The sequence below is a fragment of the Sprattus sprattus genome (genome assembly GCF_963457725.1).
Source record: "Sprattus sprattus genome assembly, chromosome: 9".
In the NCBI taxonomy this organism is placed as follows: Eukaryota; Metazoa; Chordata; class Actinopteri; order Clupeiformes; family Clupeidae; genus Sprattus; species Sprattus sprattus.
The window spans coordinates 18,970,287-18,985,960 of NC_137928.1; the positions used below are offsets into that span (position 1 = coordinate 18,970,287).

At 41.2% G+C, this 15,674-nt stretch overlaps 1 protein-coding gene across 1 annotated transcript in view; it reads right to left on the reverse strand.

The window, feature by feature from the left end:
• The window catches only part of st3gal4 (ST3 beta-galactoside alpha-2,3-sialyltransferase 4), a 51,266-nt gene that overhangs the window by 15,928 nt on the left and 19,664 nt on the right, over positions 1-15,674 (reverse strand). Inside the window, exon 2 of the mRNA XM_080844915.1 lies at positions 779-847. Coding sequence (XP_080701041.1) covers positions 779-800 — 22 coding nt within the window. The 5' untranslated portion in view covers positions 801-847. The remainder of the gene's footprint in view (positions 1-778; positions 848-15,674) is intronic.

Here is a 15,674-nt window from a genome sequence, read left to right on the forward strand (position 1 = left end):
CTCAAATGCCTCTGATATTGAAGTGACTGTAGCATTACCTCCTGCAGGCTTAGGCCCAATACAGGCAAAGTCTAGTTTGTCTGCGTCCTTGCTGTTCAGAATACAGATAGCCCTATCATGTAGACGAACACTCTCTATCCGCACACAGTATCTGCAACGATTCGAATCGGGGTAGAAAGTGAGTAGATTTGAATCGGTACGGGGGCTGGTGTTCGTCTGCACGGATTCACGCAACCTGATGACGTCATTGTCCCACGTGATCGCATCGCGATCTCAAGCTGAACCCCTATTCACATAGACATATGGCTATGCCTATTCGCCCCATTACTTCCCCTCATAACATAAACAACATAGTTTTCTTGGTTATGGTAGCGGCTTCATATTCTTTGAACACGTCTTGGCTATGACGAGATTTGAGATGACTGATAAGGTTAGTGTTGAAGCTCTTTGCCTTGTTTCCTCCTCGTTGTACCTCCGATGAACATTTATGCCACACAGCAACTCTACTATCATCTTTTGATATCGTGAAGTAGTTCCACACTGCTGACATGATTACTTATTGACATGATTTAGATATTTATTATCTACTTATTTGTATGATGTTTCAACCAGTAAGTAGAATAACTTTGCCAAGCAGGAAAGAGGAAATAGAGTTTATGAAAGACAAACTCAAGAACTATGTGTGTGTGGCTTGTGTGTGTGGCATGTGGCGCGTGTGTGTGGCATGTGGCGCGTGTGTGTGTGTGTGTGTTTTTTCTTATTATGTATTTGTACTTACTTTTCTCCACCTTTAGGTACATCTTCACATGTTCCTCCGCTTTGGCATCTCTGAACTGCACATGTAAATCTGCGTGGGAGGAACAATTGAGGATTGAGGAAAGGTTAAGACCACATCAGCTGAGCATCTACTGTGTATGGCTGCATCATTTGTCATTCCTCTCACTTCATATTTCTATATCTGCGCTCATACCTCACCTCATACAGTGATAGCAGCCTGTAAAATGCTGTAATCTTAGGCTGTCCAACTGTTGATGTACTGAGGTAACAGTTTGAAATGTTAAATAGGGCACAGTAGAGTGTGGCTGTGTTAGCCTGTTCAAGCCTATTGGTAATTACAGGTGACGAGACATTATACAAAGGATAAGAACTGTACGTTTTCTAGCGATATGTTTGCTAGGCTAACTTAGCTCGGTTGACAACACAACCAATATACAACAACATCAATACAATCACTACAGCGATTTTTCAAACCTTCAATAGTTTCTGATTTTTGGTCCCATCACAGCAATCATATCCATTGCCAGCTATCATACTTTGTCTGATCCATTAAGTACCACACATAAGGAACGTAAGCCATGAGAACCACAGCCTTACCCCTCTCCACCAACGACTAGCACATCCCGAAGAAGCAATCAGACGGTAAACTAGCACGACATTCAAGGTCCCTAAAGACCACTAGGAGTTATAAGACAGCTTTACGGCTGGTCTCATGCCTGTTACTACACTGACTGCAGTACAGTAGAGCAACAGCCAGCCAGGCATTCTGATTTATGGGTGTAAATGACAAGGGTGGATATTTCCTTTGCCAAGAGTATTCCAATCCCCATGCAGTGGCATGTAGGTCAGATAACCTGTGCCTACGGACTGTGTTCATCAGGGCTCTGGATTCAGATAGAGGATTACACAGGATTATAGGGCCACTGATGTCACTAGCATTGAGACTGGGTCAAGGCAACTGCGACTCAATGGCACAAATGCAGTCAAGCAGACTGGCTGTTTAGCATGTCCATTTGAATTTACAAGCAACTGAAAAAAGTTAGTTTTTTTTATATAGATTTATATGTTTGCTTAGCAAACTTTGCTATGAGGCAACGATGTTTAACACAAAGAAAACAAGGAACTATTGCTTTTAGCTATAAATGACCACATGTACAGCCACTTTGAGGCAGAGATTGCTGCAAACTGTTAGGCTACATGCAAACATTGCATGAACATGATTTCTAAAATGGTTTTCTATTCCAACACAAGAATGTTCTAAAGATTTTCAATTTCTCAGCAGACAAGATTAATTAAAATAATCAAAACACATGACACACGTCATCAATTCATTTTTTTTTCTATTCCGTCGATGTAGCTTAGAGCAGTGAATCCTAACTCTATGGTGAAGGTATTTATGCAGTCCTTTATTTTAGCTGGGACCTTTTCTGCAACAGAGCAGGCTAAACATCCAGAAACACAATCTATACTTATAGATAGGTCTACACTATTCATTAATGTTTACCCAATGTTGACACATCAGAGAGCTGGATCTTTCTGTGTCACATTAATCAATAAAATGCATGGAATTCCTCCCACAGAGTTCTAAATAGGTTGATCAGTGTCTCAACAACAACGTCTTTTTCTACCATTAAGTTGGACTAACTTGACCAAAATCGGCAGCCACACACTCTCATAGCTGTTATTTTAACGTCACACAATCATCACCTTGTTTAATGCTCTACAAAAAGATCAAAATAGCCTACAATAAAACATAGTAAAAGCAGTAAATAAATATATAAAGTATAAAGTAGGGGTGGGGGGAAAAAATCGATTATTCAATTTTTCTCGATTTTCTCTAAAACGATTCTCTCTCTATTCAGAAAAGTTCATAATCGATTTTGTAATTAAAAAAAAAAATAATAATAATAATGTTTTTTACACATCCATTTTATGTTGAAATGCAAGCTGCATCGATTATTGGATTGTTCATAGAAAGTCAAAATTGTGACAAGGAAAAGCTTTTTCTCTAATAAAAAATAGAGAAGGTAATTCATCTGTTGATTTTCTTTAATTATAAAACACAAAGTAGGAAGTGTAGCAAAGACTCTGAGTAGCAAACTCGAATGTTTTAAAAGTCGAAATGGATTGATAATTGTTTTATCGGTTTAGAATTGATAATCGTTTTTTTTACACATCCATTTTATGTTGAAATGCAATTATCGATTGATTATCGATTAATCAATTCGAAACAGATAAAACGATTATTGATGGATTTCGACTATTGAATCATTTGAGTTTGCAACTCAGAGTTTAAAATCACTTCCTACTTTGTGTTTGATAATTAAAGAAAAGCAACAGATGAATTACCTACTCTATTTGCTTTATTAGAGAAAAAGCTTTTAATGGTCACAATTTTTGACTTTCTATGAGCAATGCAATAGCCAATGCAGCTTGCATTTCAACATAAAATGGATGTGTTAAAAAAAAAAAAAAGTTTTTTTTTTAAATTACAAAATCGATAATCGTTTTAAAATCGAATCGTTGACCTCTGAATCGATTTCGAATCGAATCGTGAAGTGCCAAGAGATTCCCACCCCTAGTATAAAGTGGGCAAAATTGAGGGTAAGAATAACACTGTAATATAAATTAGGATTAACAGGCTGGCCAAGTGTGCTCAGATTGCAGCTATCCTAAAAGAAAGATAATAACAGCAAATTGTTCAGTGTGTCGCAGCAATTATTCAGTGCGATGTGCAGAATATTCAGTGTTGAAGTTTCAAATGTATACGGACATGCAGTGTGACCAGTTGTGAAGAGGACTCATGTGACATTTCATGAAGACAAAAGTTTTCTCAGAAAACAGTACATGAACCAGGGCTGCCACCTTCACAAAATCACCACTTAGAAAGTGACGACATTTCCAGTTAAATAGGAAAAAAAAGAGACATGTGCTGGTTTGTCTAACTCCATTTCCATTGGCCAACGACTATCTCCCAACATTTTTACTTGACAGAATTAGCAATACAGAAGTATTCAACAGCAGATAAGACTCTGTTCCATTTTTACTCCATGTATGAATGTACCATGTTAGCCCTGTCTTCTCCTAGGGGAAACTGTCCATGGCTGCTGATTGGATTTCTAACTTTATATGACAGTAAACTAAAACCAAACCTCAAGTATGCTAAAATGACAACGTAATCTACAGTACTGTGCAAAAGTTTTAGGCAGGTGTGAAAAATGCTGTAAACTAAGAATGCTTTCAAAAATGGAAGTGTTAACAGTTTATTTTCATCAATTCTTCATAAATTAACCAAATGCAGTGAAGGAACAGAAGAAAATTCTAAATTAAATCAATATTTGGTGTGACCACCCTTTGCCTTCAAAATAGCATCAATTCTTCCAGATACACTTGCGCACAGTTTTTGAAGGTACTCGGCTGGTAAATTGTTCCAACCATCTTGGAGAACTAACCACAGAACCTCTGTGGATGTAGGCTTCCTAAAATTCTTCTGTCTCTTCATGTAAACCCAGACAGACTCGATGATGTAGAGATCAGGGCTCTGTGGGGGTCATACCATCACTTGCAGGACTTTCTGTTCTTCTTTAAGCTGAAGATAGTTGTTAATGACATTGGTTGTATGTTTGGGGTTATGTTCCTGCTGCAGAATACATTTGGTGCCAATCATACGCCTCCCTGATGGTATTGCATGATGGATTAGTATCTGCCTGTATTTCTCAGCATTGAGGACACCATTCATCCTGACCAAATCTCCAACTCCACTTGCAGAACTGCAGCCCCAAACTGGAAAGGAGCCTCTACCATGCTTCACTGTTGCCTGCAGACTCTCATTATTGTACCTCTCTCCAGCCCTTCGGCGAACAAACTGCCTTCTTCTACAGCCAAATATTTCTAATTTTGACTCATCAGTCCAGAGCACCTTCTGCCATGTTTCTGCACCCCAGTTTCCATGTTTACGTGCTTAGTTCAGTCACTTGGCCATGTTTCCTTGTCGGGGTAGAGCTTTTTGGCTGCAACTCTTCCATGAAGACCACTTCTGGCCAGACTTCCCCGGACAGTAAATGTCTGTACCTGGGTACCACTGGTTTCTGCCAGTTCTGAGCTGATGCCACTGCTTGAAATCTTCCGATTTCGAAGGTAATTAAGCTTGATGTGTTTTTCATCAGCTGCATTAAGTTTCCTTGGCTGACTACTGCGTCTACGATCCTCAACGTCTTCTTCAAAAGAGCTTGAACTGCACATTTTGAAACCCCTGTCTGCTTTGAAATCTTTGTCTGGGAGAGACCCTGCTGATGCAGTATAACTACGTTGTGTCTTGTTGCTGTGCTCAGTCTTACCATGTAAATGGATACAAAATAAACATTTATTGTTTACATTTTTCAAAGCATTCTTAGTTCATAGCATTTTTTCACACCTGCCTAAAACTTTTGCACAGTACTGTACATCCCCACTGAAAAGGATTATTGGATGTTGATATTGAATACTGGCCTCCACAACCTGGCTTAATTCCTCTGTAGCAAACAATATGCCAAACCAAACGTTGTTTCAGCTTAGTTTGTTTATTGAAGGGGTGATGTAATCAGATGTATTCACACCAAATTGGTGTTTAGATGTCTGTTTATGCGTATGAATGAAGAAAACAGTACATAATCCTCATCACATTAGTAATGTCATTATTTTAAATATTGGTTCCAAATCTCAAATCGATGAGGCCGTTGATGAGTCAATGCCAATTTCAACTGGATGTCAATTCAGCTGAACTGAACTGTGAAGGAACGGAATTCAGTGGCTTTAAAAAATACCACTCAGGAAAATAATCCGAATGGCAAAAAGGTAGTGCTAGATGATTGCACTAACATTGTACACAAACACCATTTAATCTCCTCTTCTTCATTACCCATTCCCTATGTAATTCTGTTTCGTCCTTTGGTGTTCGTCAAAATATTCACAAAGCTTCTCTGCTCTTTCATGTGGCTTCTCCGTCTTTTTTGATATAAGTGTTTCAATCAAGTGAGGAGCGCCGTCGCACTCCCTGGCAACTTATAAAATGACATGCATTCTCTACTTTAGGTTTCATCACGAAATGTAAGCAGGCGGTCTTTTGTAGTCTTTCTCTTTGCCCAATGGAAGCCCACGGGAGGGGTTGTTGAAAATTATCATTGTCAAACATCATTGTCAAACAGTGCCGTGGTGGTCATAGAGCAGAATTGCAGCTACAATTGTCATTAGGCTCGTGCGCAGGGATGGGTATCATGTAAGGTCAAGCATGAAAACCAGAGTGCAGGTGCAGGGCAGTGGAAAGTTACAAAGCAGTCAGGAGGGGGTCACCCATTTACACCCACACTCACACACACTTATACATACACACACATACAGAGATACACTTACACATACACACACAGGCATATGTACACTTCTATATACACATATACACACATACACACTTACACGCACACACACATATACACATACACACATTCAAACAAACACTCAATTACACATACACATACACACACACACAGATTCACACACACCTACACACATGGATACACAATCACACACATACACTCATACGCACACAACCATACAAATGCACACAAATGATGAGGCCTCTCAAGGCCAACATGGCCTTTCATCATGTGATAACCAAGAAAATTGGCAGGAGGATCTTTTCTCCCCAAAGCAAAAGTTCCCTCGCAACAGGTGAGCGAGAATATTCTGAGTGGCTAATAATGAGTATAAAAAGTGTGAAAGTATAAGGGAATATTCTGATTGGGTCATTTTTAGATACGGTGATGACCATGATGCATAAACTGACGAATTATGAGTATAAAAGACAATGCATTGGGTCTTAGATTCAGAGCTTAACGGGGACGCCCACTCTCATATTTGGATGATCTGTCTGCAGGACTAAATAAAACTTCAGTTCATCGGACTCCGGACTTCTGACTCTGATTGAATATTATCTCTAAGTTTTTGGAAACAGTTGTATTTTCGCTACAACATAATTGGTGTCAGAAGTGGGATTGGAACAAGGACGAAAGCTCCCTCTTTTCTGGGTCCCGGTCAGCCGGCAGGGCGACTAGAAGTGCACAATTTAAAGGTAAGAACAGCGTTGTTCTGTTTAACTAGTCATTCTGCTGGTTAAGACTAAAACCCAGAAAGGAAGAAGGGTGCCATAGGCCTACCAAAAAAGAACCTAAAAAGGATTTATAGTCAGAAAGGCCGGGGGGATGAACTGAAGTGAGCAGACCTAAATTATTTTATATAAGTCAACTACTATTATTGTCAGAAAAGTCTGACTGTTGTGTGCGAGGAGCCAGGGGCTACCTACGAGACAACCACTATTATTGTGTCAGAAAAGTCTGACTGTTGTGTGCGAGGAGCCAGGGGCTACCTACGAGACAACCACTATTATTGTGTCAGAAAAGTCTGACTGTTGTGTGCGAGGAGCCAGGGGCTACCTACGAGACAACCACTATTATTGTGTCAGAAAAGTCTGACTGTTGTGTGCGAGGAGCCAGGGGCTACCTACGAGACAACCACTATTATTGTGTCAGAAAAGTCTGACTGTTGTGTGCGAGGAGCCAGGGGCTACCTAGGAGACAACCACTACTATTGTGTCAGAAAAGTCTGACTGTTGTGTGCGAGGAGCCAGGGGCTACCTATGAGACAACCACTATTATTGTGTAACCCTAACCCTTAAGACATCGAACTGAGTTGTACAGGAGACGTGTCTGTTCCTTCTAGCTAAGACAACTAGGCCTATAAGTGTGTTTTTAAAATAAAACGTTAATAAAATCGTTTGCATATCTTGTTGAAGGAGGAGCGATCCGTGAGTCATTTCCAAGACAACCAGTTGTGGATGGTGATAAGCCATGGCCGTTTAGTAAAATTGTCGGATAAATAAATAGTAAATAAATGTGGTAATAGTGTGCCTTGTTTCACGCAAAAGACGAACTTCAGGTGGATTTTCTGCCGTGATCTCAATGATAAACTTATTAAAATAAAACAAGCAAGTAATCTGAGAAGGAAATTCGATACTGACAATTATTATAACTACGGGTGCGACAGGCAGTCACACCCAAAATCATCCAAAATCAGCGCATTAGTGTATTGTCACGGCATCTGTGTGTTTGAATGGTGGAAGCAACGAGAAACCACGGAACGTCAGAGTTAAGTGGAGAATAAAGAAAAGGCATGAATGAGTGTGACAAAGTTAAATAAGAGTCTGAGAAAGCATAAGGCGCTGGAGGGCAACTAATAAAGACTCCCCGATAATTATTCCAGCAAGCCTAATAAAGGGTACATGAGTCGCGGGATGAGGCATCAGTAAAACTCCGGTAAAAAAATCCGTGCGAACTATAAGAAGTTCTTGAAGGATGCGCAACAGGTGCATTATTCAGAAATTCTAGTCAAAATAAGTACCCTTAGTCAAAGTATTGTGTGTGTGATGTTGAAATAAAGAGAAAAACTGAGAAAACTGTGAAACAGAAATTATAGACACATGCATTTAAACTGATACATACAAATCAAACACGGGCAATGGACGGGGCATTGTTGAACAATTAGGCTGTCGTTTTCTGGTTGAATGCAAGTTTTTCGAATTTATGGGTGAATCTATTCTCGAAACTTTAGAAGTGGCAAAATACGCATATGCCAATGCTACAAATGATGTTGCGTGAATAGAAAGAACAGTAGCCTAGGCCTATATATCGGTAAAGAGTTTTTAATGCAATGCTGTGAATATTGGTGGTTTTGCAATTGAAACAGCGTTTGACTGCCCGTATGCGTTGCGTGAATAGAAAGAACAGTATACATCGGTAAAGAGTTTTTGATGCAATGCTGTGAATATTGGTGGTTTTAACATTGAAACATAGGGCTTGACCTTCCGTATGCTTTAGATCCTTGCGAGGAGTTGTTTGTGAAAGCGGTTAAATCAACTAAGATAAAAAATACATGTGTTGCGGGCGATTTTATGAAAGATAGCCTATTGCAATGCTTTGCTGGAAACATCAGATGTATTAAGAAATCATATGTTTTGACCACAGTTTCATGTGTGGAGTGATTAAAGTGAGTTAAACTGATAAACCATTTATTTGTTGCGGATGATGTTGTAACGTCAAGATGCATTAGCAAATGAAGTACGTATTGCATTCAACATTGTAGGCGCCATTGAGAGTGTGGGTGTGTCTACCGCGTGGATGTGTCGGAGCAGATTCTCCGAGTTTTGATGAGATAGTTAAGGAATGGCCATTTGTTGACTGGAATACAGTATTAAAATAACTTTTGACTATTGAATATCTTAGTGAGCCAGTACAGTGGGAATTATAGAAGATATATATGGTATTTCCACATCATATATCATACATTACATGTCCGATTGACACAAGTTTGCTTACGTGGACACAGAGTAACCAAAGGAGAGTACAGCAACAGTTAGACGCTTACGAACGACTTGTGTGCGAGTGAGATCAGTCCCAGTACAAGAGCACGATTGATTACGCTGTGAGGGCATATAGGTGAGAGGCAGGGACGTGCAGTCATAGGAGGCAGGGGAGGCAGAGCCTCACCTGTCATTTTGAAAAGTAAAAAAAAAAAAATATTAAAAAAAAATGTATTTTTTTTTTTGTATAATAATCATATATATTTATGTATTATAAAATACATATTCATATTTCTCTAGTTATCTGTGTTACGAGTGTAATTTCTGCATGATTCCGATCATTTCGAGCATTTTTATTATCAAAATCGCTGAATTTGAGCATTTCCGGTTCCCAGTGATCAGCCAATGAACATTGGACGTGCGGTCAAGGGAGGCAGATGCATTGCAGTCTATGGGCAGGGTAGGCAGTGCCTCCCCTAGGATTGCGAAATCACTCCAAACTGGGTTTTACGCATGCGTGCGCAAGCGTAGAACCTTTTGAGTTGAGCTGAAAACGCATTGAAAAATATTGCAAGGGAGGCACGCACTACCACGGATTCAAGAAGGGTGGCGAGCGAGAGGGCACTTGTTGGGTATATAATCTGACGTTGGATTTTCTTCTTCACTTCTCTACTTGAGTTTGACAGCGAAAATGGAAGATTGCATTGCTAACCTGAAGCAGTTCTCAAAACTGAACTTTCAGTCCAAACAAGACTGGAGGCATGTTGAATTAACTAAGAACGTTTAAGTATTTTAAGTTAACACAGTAGTATTACACATTTGCATTGGAGTATTTCACGTTTCCCAACGGGACTACATATTCATGCGCAACACGAACCTAAAGAAGCTAAAGGCTGTTGATGCATGAAAGTTGCCTTGAAGTTGTGAGCAGACTAGGTAGGTGCTAATCCTGAGCTAAACTAGCCACTGACTGCATTCACTCAAGAAGAGGACAACGGATTTCCACTGATCTATACTGATAATCGTGAGTGGATTAATTTTGTTTCACCTCAAACTGACGGTTATGAGCTCCAACGAAAGTGCACCAACTTTAAATTATACTGGCCAGTAGAACATTTTGGTATTGTGTGCTATGTATGCGGTGTTTAACTGTTTACATGTTAATATGTTGTGTAAATAAATATGGAATTGTTTTTTCGAAGCTGTCCGAGTTGGTTAAATGGTCATTTAAATTAGCATCCCACCACCGTAGTTATATTTTCTCCAGACAAAATGAAATGAGCCATATCATTGGTGGGAGGGCTACATACACTAGCTTGCAACTATTAATATCTTATTAATAACTCATCATAATACAATAAAAAAAACAATCGTTTGAAAATAATGGTATTAGACAATAAAACAACGTTTTTTCAGTTCTGATCAGATGACAATTTTAAAACCATAGACATATATACATGTATATATACATTATATATATAGTTTAAACTAGAGCTCAAAATGACGTAATCACTTCCGGTTTCTGTGCCTCACCAGCTCCGAACCTCACTGCACGTCCCTGGTGAGAGGGGAGTTAAGATTCTTAACCCACAAATAATCATACGAGCAGTGCCACGAGAAGTGTATCAGTGTGTGAACACTGCAGCAAGTAACTGTTAAAAGTACATTTTTGTATTAATTTTGAAAAACATAATAGCCTACACTACATAGTGATTTTGAGTTTCTAGAGTAAAGTGTGTTTCTGAACATGGCAGCAGCGGCGTTGGGAACAGGAAAACAGCCCCCTTTAGAAGAGGTGTGTGGTAAATACCCAATGCAGGCAGACACGATTAAAAGCCACTGCTTAAAATGGCATGACAGAACCAAGGGTGACACAAATCCGTGGCCTCAACAAGGCTCATATGATTCTAAATTATTAATACAAACAGAAGGAAAAATACAGGATCATAAACGGAAAGACAAGAGTGAAGCACGAAAAAAGAAGAGACAGGAAGAGTTAGAATCATTAAAAACATTTATGGGAATATTCAAGGACAAGGTAGAAGAGAAAGAAACAGCAATACCATCACAACAGCCTGGGGTGGGAATGGAAAAGGGAGTATGCACATCAGAAGTTCCAGAGGGAGTGCAGAGTAGCCCCCCCGCGTACACTTCGCCTGTGAGAGCACAGAAGAAGCTATACCCACAGCTGCATGAGGTAGCACAATGCCCACTAGTACAATTCGCTGGTACAGCAGAAGTAAGTGAAGACAGCAAAGTGAAGTATATGATAGAAGAAGTAATACAACGAATAACCAGATTAGAACATGTCACCAGCTCATTACAAGATAATGAGTGCATCAGGCACTCATCTCCAGTCACTGCTGACAAACACATAACACACAATGTGGGAGAGGATGCTCAGGGTTTTCCGTTGCATTTGAGAAAAGAGCCTGAGAGAGCCGTTGATGACGCAATACTACCCGAGCGCACATATGAGCTGTCTCCATTTGATTATCCTTACTTTACAGAACCAGAACAGAAGAGAATGGAGGAGAAGCATTTGCAAGAGCAGAGTAGGAGACAGGCAAGGCAAAATATATTCCTATCACATGAGGAGGAGGAAGGTGAAATGCAACAGGCCCATGAGAACAGAGGGGCAGGAGTGGGAGAGAGAGAGCTAGCTGAGATAAGAGAGCTAAGGATGACATTGGCTAAAGAAGCGCAGCAACTAAGTGACACACTCACTAAAGAGCTAAGCCCCAAAATAGCAGTGACTAAAAGGGGGATGCAGGCAAATGAGGAGTTTTGGAAAAAGAGAGAGCAGGAGTGGCTGCAGCTGTGCAAGAACCAACGGCTCTGGATCCTGGATGGTAGAAAGCTGGAGAAAGCCAGCTATTTACTGGATGATATAGAAAAGAAAATGGCATTGATCAAGCAGACACAAAATGCTCATGTACAAACTGAACAGGGATTTAAAAAAGCAGATCGGAAATTAAGGGTTCTGCAGAGAATGAAAAAAGAAATAACTGAGGATAGTCGGAACATAAGACTTCTGCAGGAATTAGAAAGGAAAATAGCTGAGGATGACAGAACCAATGAGGCAAAAGAGACCACAAATTATAAGAGCACTGGTAAATCAGTGCGTATTAACATAACAGCAAGCCACATGGAGGGGAACTTGGAGGATTTAGAGACAGCACCTGAGGAGGTGAGAGAGAGAAGTGACACGGATGATGAAGAGAGCAGTGGTGGTGAAGAGGTAGTGGTCAAAGAAGTGCCAGTGCTTCCATTCATAATCACAGCTGCAATAAAGAAGGCAGCAAGCAGTCACTTGGGGCAGAAAATGAAGAGAAAAATAACAAGGCATTGGAAGCAGTTGAGAGAATACTCTGACTCAGATGCAGATGATGAGGAGGACACAGAGCCTAAAGGCCAATGCCCAATAACAATCCTCACAAAGAAAGAGGTTATGAAAGAGTCTGAAAAAGAGACTAAGGAACTTAAAAAAGTGAAGAGTCGGGTAAAGCACCTAGAACAATTTCTAATGCAAAAAGAGAAAGAGAAGGAGAAAGAAGAAGAGGGAGCTCCAGTAAAAAGAGGAAGCAAGATGTTGCCTTTAATCACTAAAGGTCCCGTGCAGCATTACCAGCCCTGGGGTCATACAGACGTGGCGGGGTTAATCTCTAGACTTCCTCTCCTCCAAGATTCTGCAGCCGTCTGGGTGACACAGTTCGAAAATGAGACTGAGGGAAAGACATTATGTCTGGGGGACCTGAAAGTGCTTCTGAGTCAAATTCTGACAAGAGAGACTGCCAGGACGATCTTTGACAAAGCCGACATGAAAGGAGTGATGGGGAACCCAATGGTAGATGACGTGCCGTTCAATGAATACAGAAACAAGGTGTGGCACGCATTAAGGGAAACTTACCCTACCGTATTCTCTCTCACAAGCATGGCAGTAGATACATTGAAAACAGATGAAAGCCCTGCTGCATTTGTTGAAAGAACAGAAGCAAACTGGCGAATGAAGATGGAGTCAGACCCAGAGACCAATCTGATGATGAGACATTTGATGAGGAAAGCGATCCTTGATGCCCTCCCTCCTCCAGTAAAGACTGAACTGGACAAAGACCACCGCATTGGAATAATGTCACGTAGTGAGTTCAGAGAGGCTGTGACTCATTTTGTTAACTTACATAAGAAAGCAGAAGAAAACACAAGTAAACAAGACACTGAAACACAGAGGAAGCTGGTGCTAACACAGCTAGATAATGCTAAAGGACAAAAAAAGATTGTCCAGGTGCCTGTCATTGAGGCACCAGTTCAAAGCCACCCAGCGCCAGCACCGGCACCAACAGAATCTCCAGTATCATCCGCACCTACACGAGCTGCACCCCGAGCGCCACAGCCAACGCGGCCTGAGTATGCCTACGGACCTCCACAACCACTGCAGCCATACTGGGTACAGCCATATCCCCAGTGGCAGCAACCACCACAACCGTGGGAGGCACAACCACAAGTGTACAGAAACCGAGGTGGAGGCAGAGGCAGAGGCAGAGGAGGCAACAATGGTGGCCGCGGAAATGCAAATGGACCAATCGTATGCTGGACCTGTCAACAAGAAGGACACATGTCCAGACACTGCACACAACAGGGGAGGAAGGGAGGACAGGGAGACACCCAGCCACCGACGGAAAATCCCAGTGGTCCGGTTTCCCCGTATGGGGGTGCTTACTCTCGAAGGGGTGTAGAGAATCTTAGTGAGGAGTGTCAGTTTGTAATGTTATCTAGCCAAGCTGATAAAGAACCTACGCTGCAGGTTAATATAGAGGGTAAAATGGTCACATTGATGGTTGATACTGGAGCAATATACAGCTGTGTAGCCACAGCTGATGCCCAACACCTCCCCAGGTCTAACAGTGGTAGAGTAGCAAAGACCATTGGATTCTCAGGACAAGTGCAGCTAATACCATTTTCTGCTCCGGTGACAGTAGAATTAGATGGAAAACAAATAAAAATACCAATTTTAATTTCAGATCACACTCCCATCAATTTAATGGGACGAGATATACTCTGCCGGATGGGAGTCCAAATTGAATACACTCCGAATGGACTCTCTCTGATCAGCCAAGAACCCTGCCATGCCATGGCCCCTCAGATTCCAATTAGTAAAACGATCTATTGGATAACATTAATCAAAGTAGGCTGGGTTGAAAGAATTTGGAAGTTTTGGAAACCTCTGATAAATGCAAACTATCCCTTGTTGAGGGATCCGAGATGCCCAGCACACTGCACCATAATGATGGAAGACAACTTCAGTGTGGAAAAGCATGAAGAGTGGAAAAAGGTGGTTTCTGTTCGAAAACCACTTGAGATGAGGGCCCAATATGTAATCATAGGGCCCGAGGGAATGGGAGTACAAGTTGAATTAAAAGAGTCAGCATTAACCAGAATGTACAATATTCCAGACTCCATGCCACATATAACCCTCAAGGTAGGCCTAGGGTTTCGAGCAAGGCATGTGGGGTCCATGATGAAAAGAGCACAACAGGTTGAGTGGATGCAACCACCGACCATTAATGACAACAGAGTAAAACTGTCTACTGACAAAACTCTGACACGACTTGATTTTATGTGCAGGATTACAGGGCTTCCTCAGATAGTCGACGTCCAGGATGACATCGGGGGGCCAGAGGTTGGGGTGTCCGAGCAGCTGCAGCCACAACAGGCATACTAGATAAGTGATTTCCAAGAGCCAGTAGATGACTAATATCAAAGATGGAATGTGGACCATTGTAATTTTAAGTCGCCTGCCTAAGAGCAGGCGTCCAAGATGCATTCCTCATTGTTCTCTTGGGTTTGACTTAGATCCAAACCAGGACAGTGCAAAGCAGTGGATCAAAGAAGTAGCTTGGAGAGCAGACATTATGTTTCTCCCTAGGGCATAATAGGTCCAGCAGGGGCAGCGATTAGGATAGGACAGATTACGAAAAACCCTGAGTTTCAAACAAGTGCTGACAAAACATACACTTCGACTCTATCCCACACACACATTGCATGGACAACCACTGATAACTGAGTTAACACCACGCACAGTACATGTTAGACTACATGACCCTATATATTCAATAAATTGCCCATTGAGAAGTCCTTGCTGTCTGTATAGTGTTTTCCCGGGGGGGGGGGATACAGATGCTGGGATGGTGAAGATCACAAGCCCCTCACTGCAGAAGAGCCGATGCGCGAAGAACAGGTAAAATTTAAAAAGTGGAGAATAATGATCCTAGCAAAAGAGACAGGGAAACAAGTTTTGTAACAAGTACCAGTTCAGGGGTGGGTAAAGGGTGATTTTGACGTAGTACAAGCAGTCAGGCCTATGGAGCTTAAACTTAAAACCTGATTTCAAGTTGCCTTTCCAGGAGCACTGGAGCAGTACCCTATTTTTCACCAGCAGCAGTTGCAGAGGGAATCAAAAGTACAGTAGAGAGAGCAGGCATGTGTTTAAGAAAAGTGCTATGTGCAAAGAAAG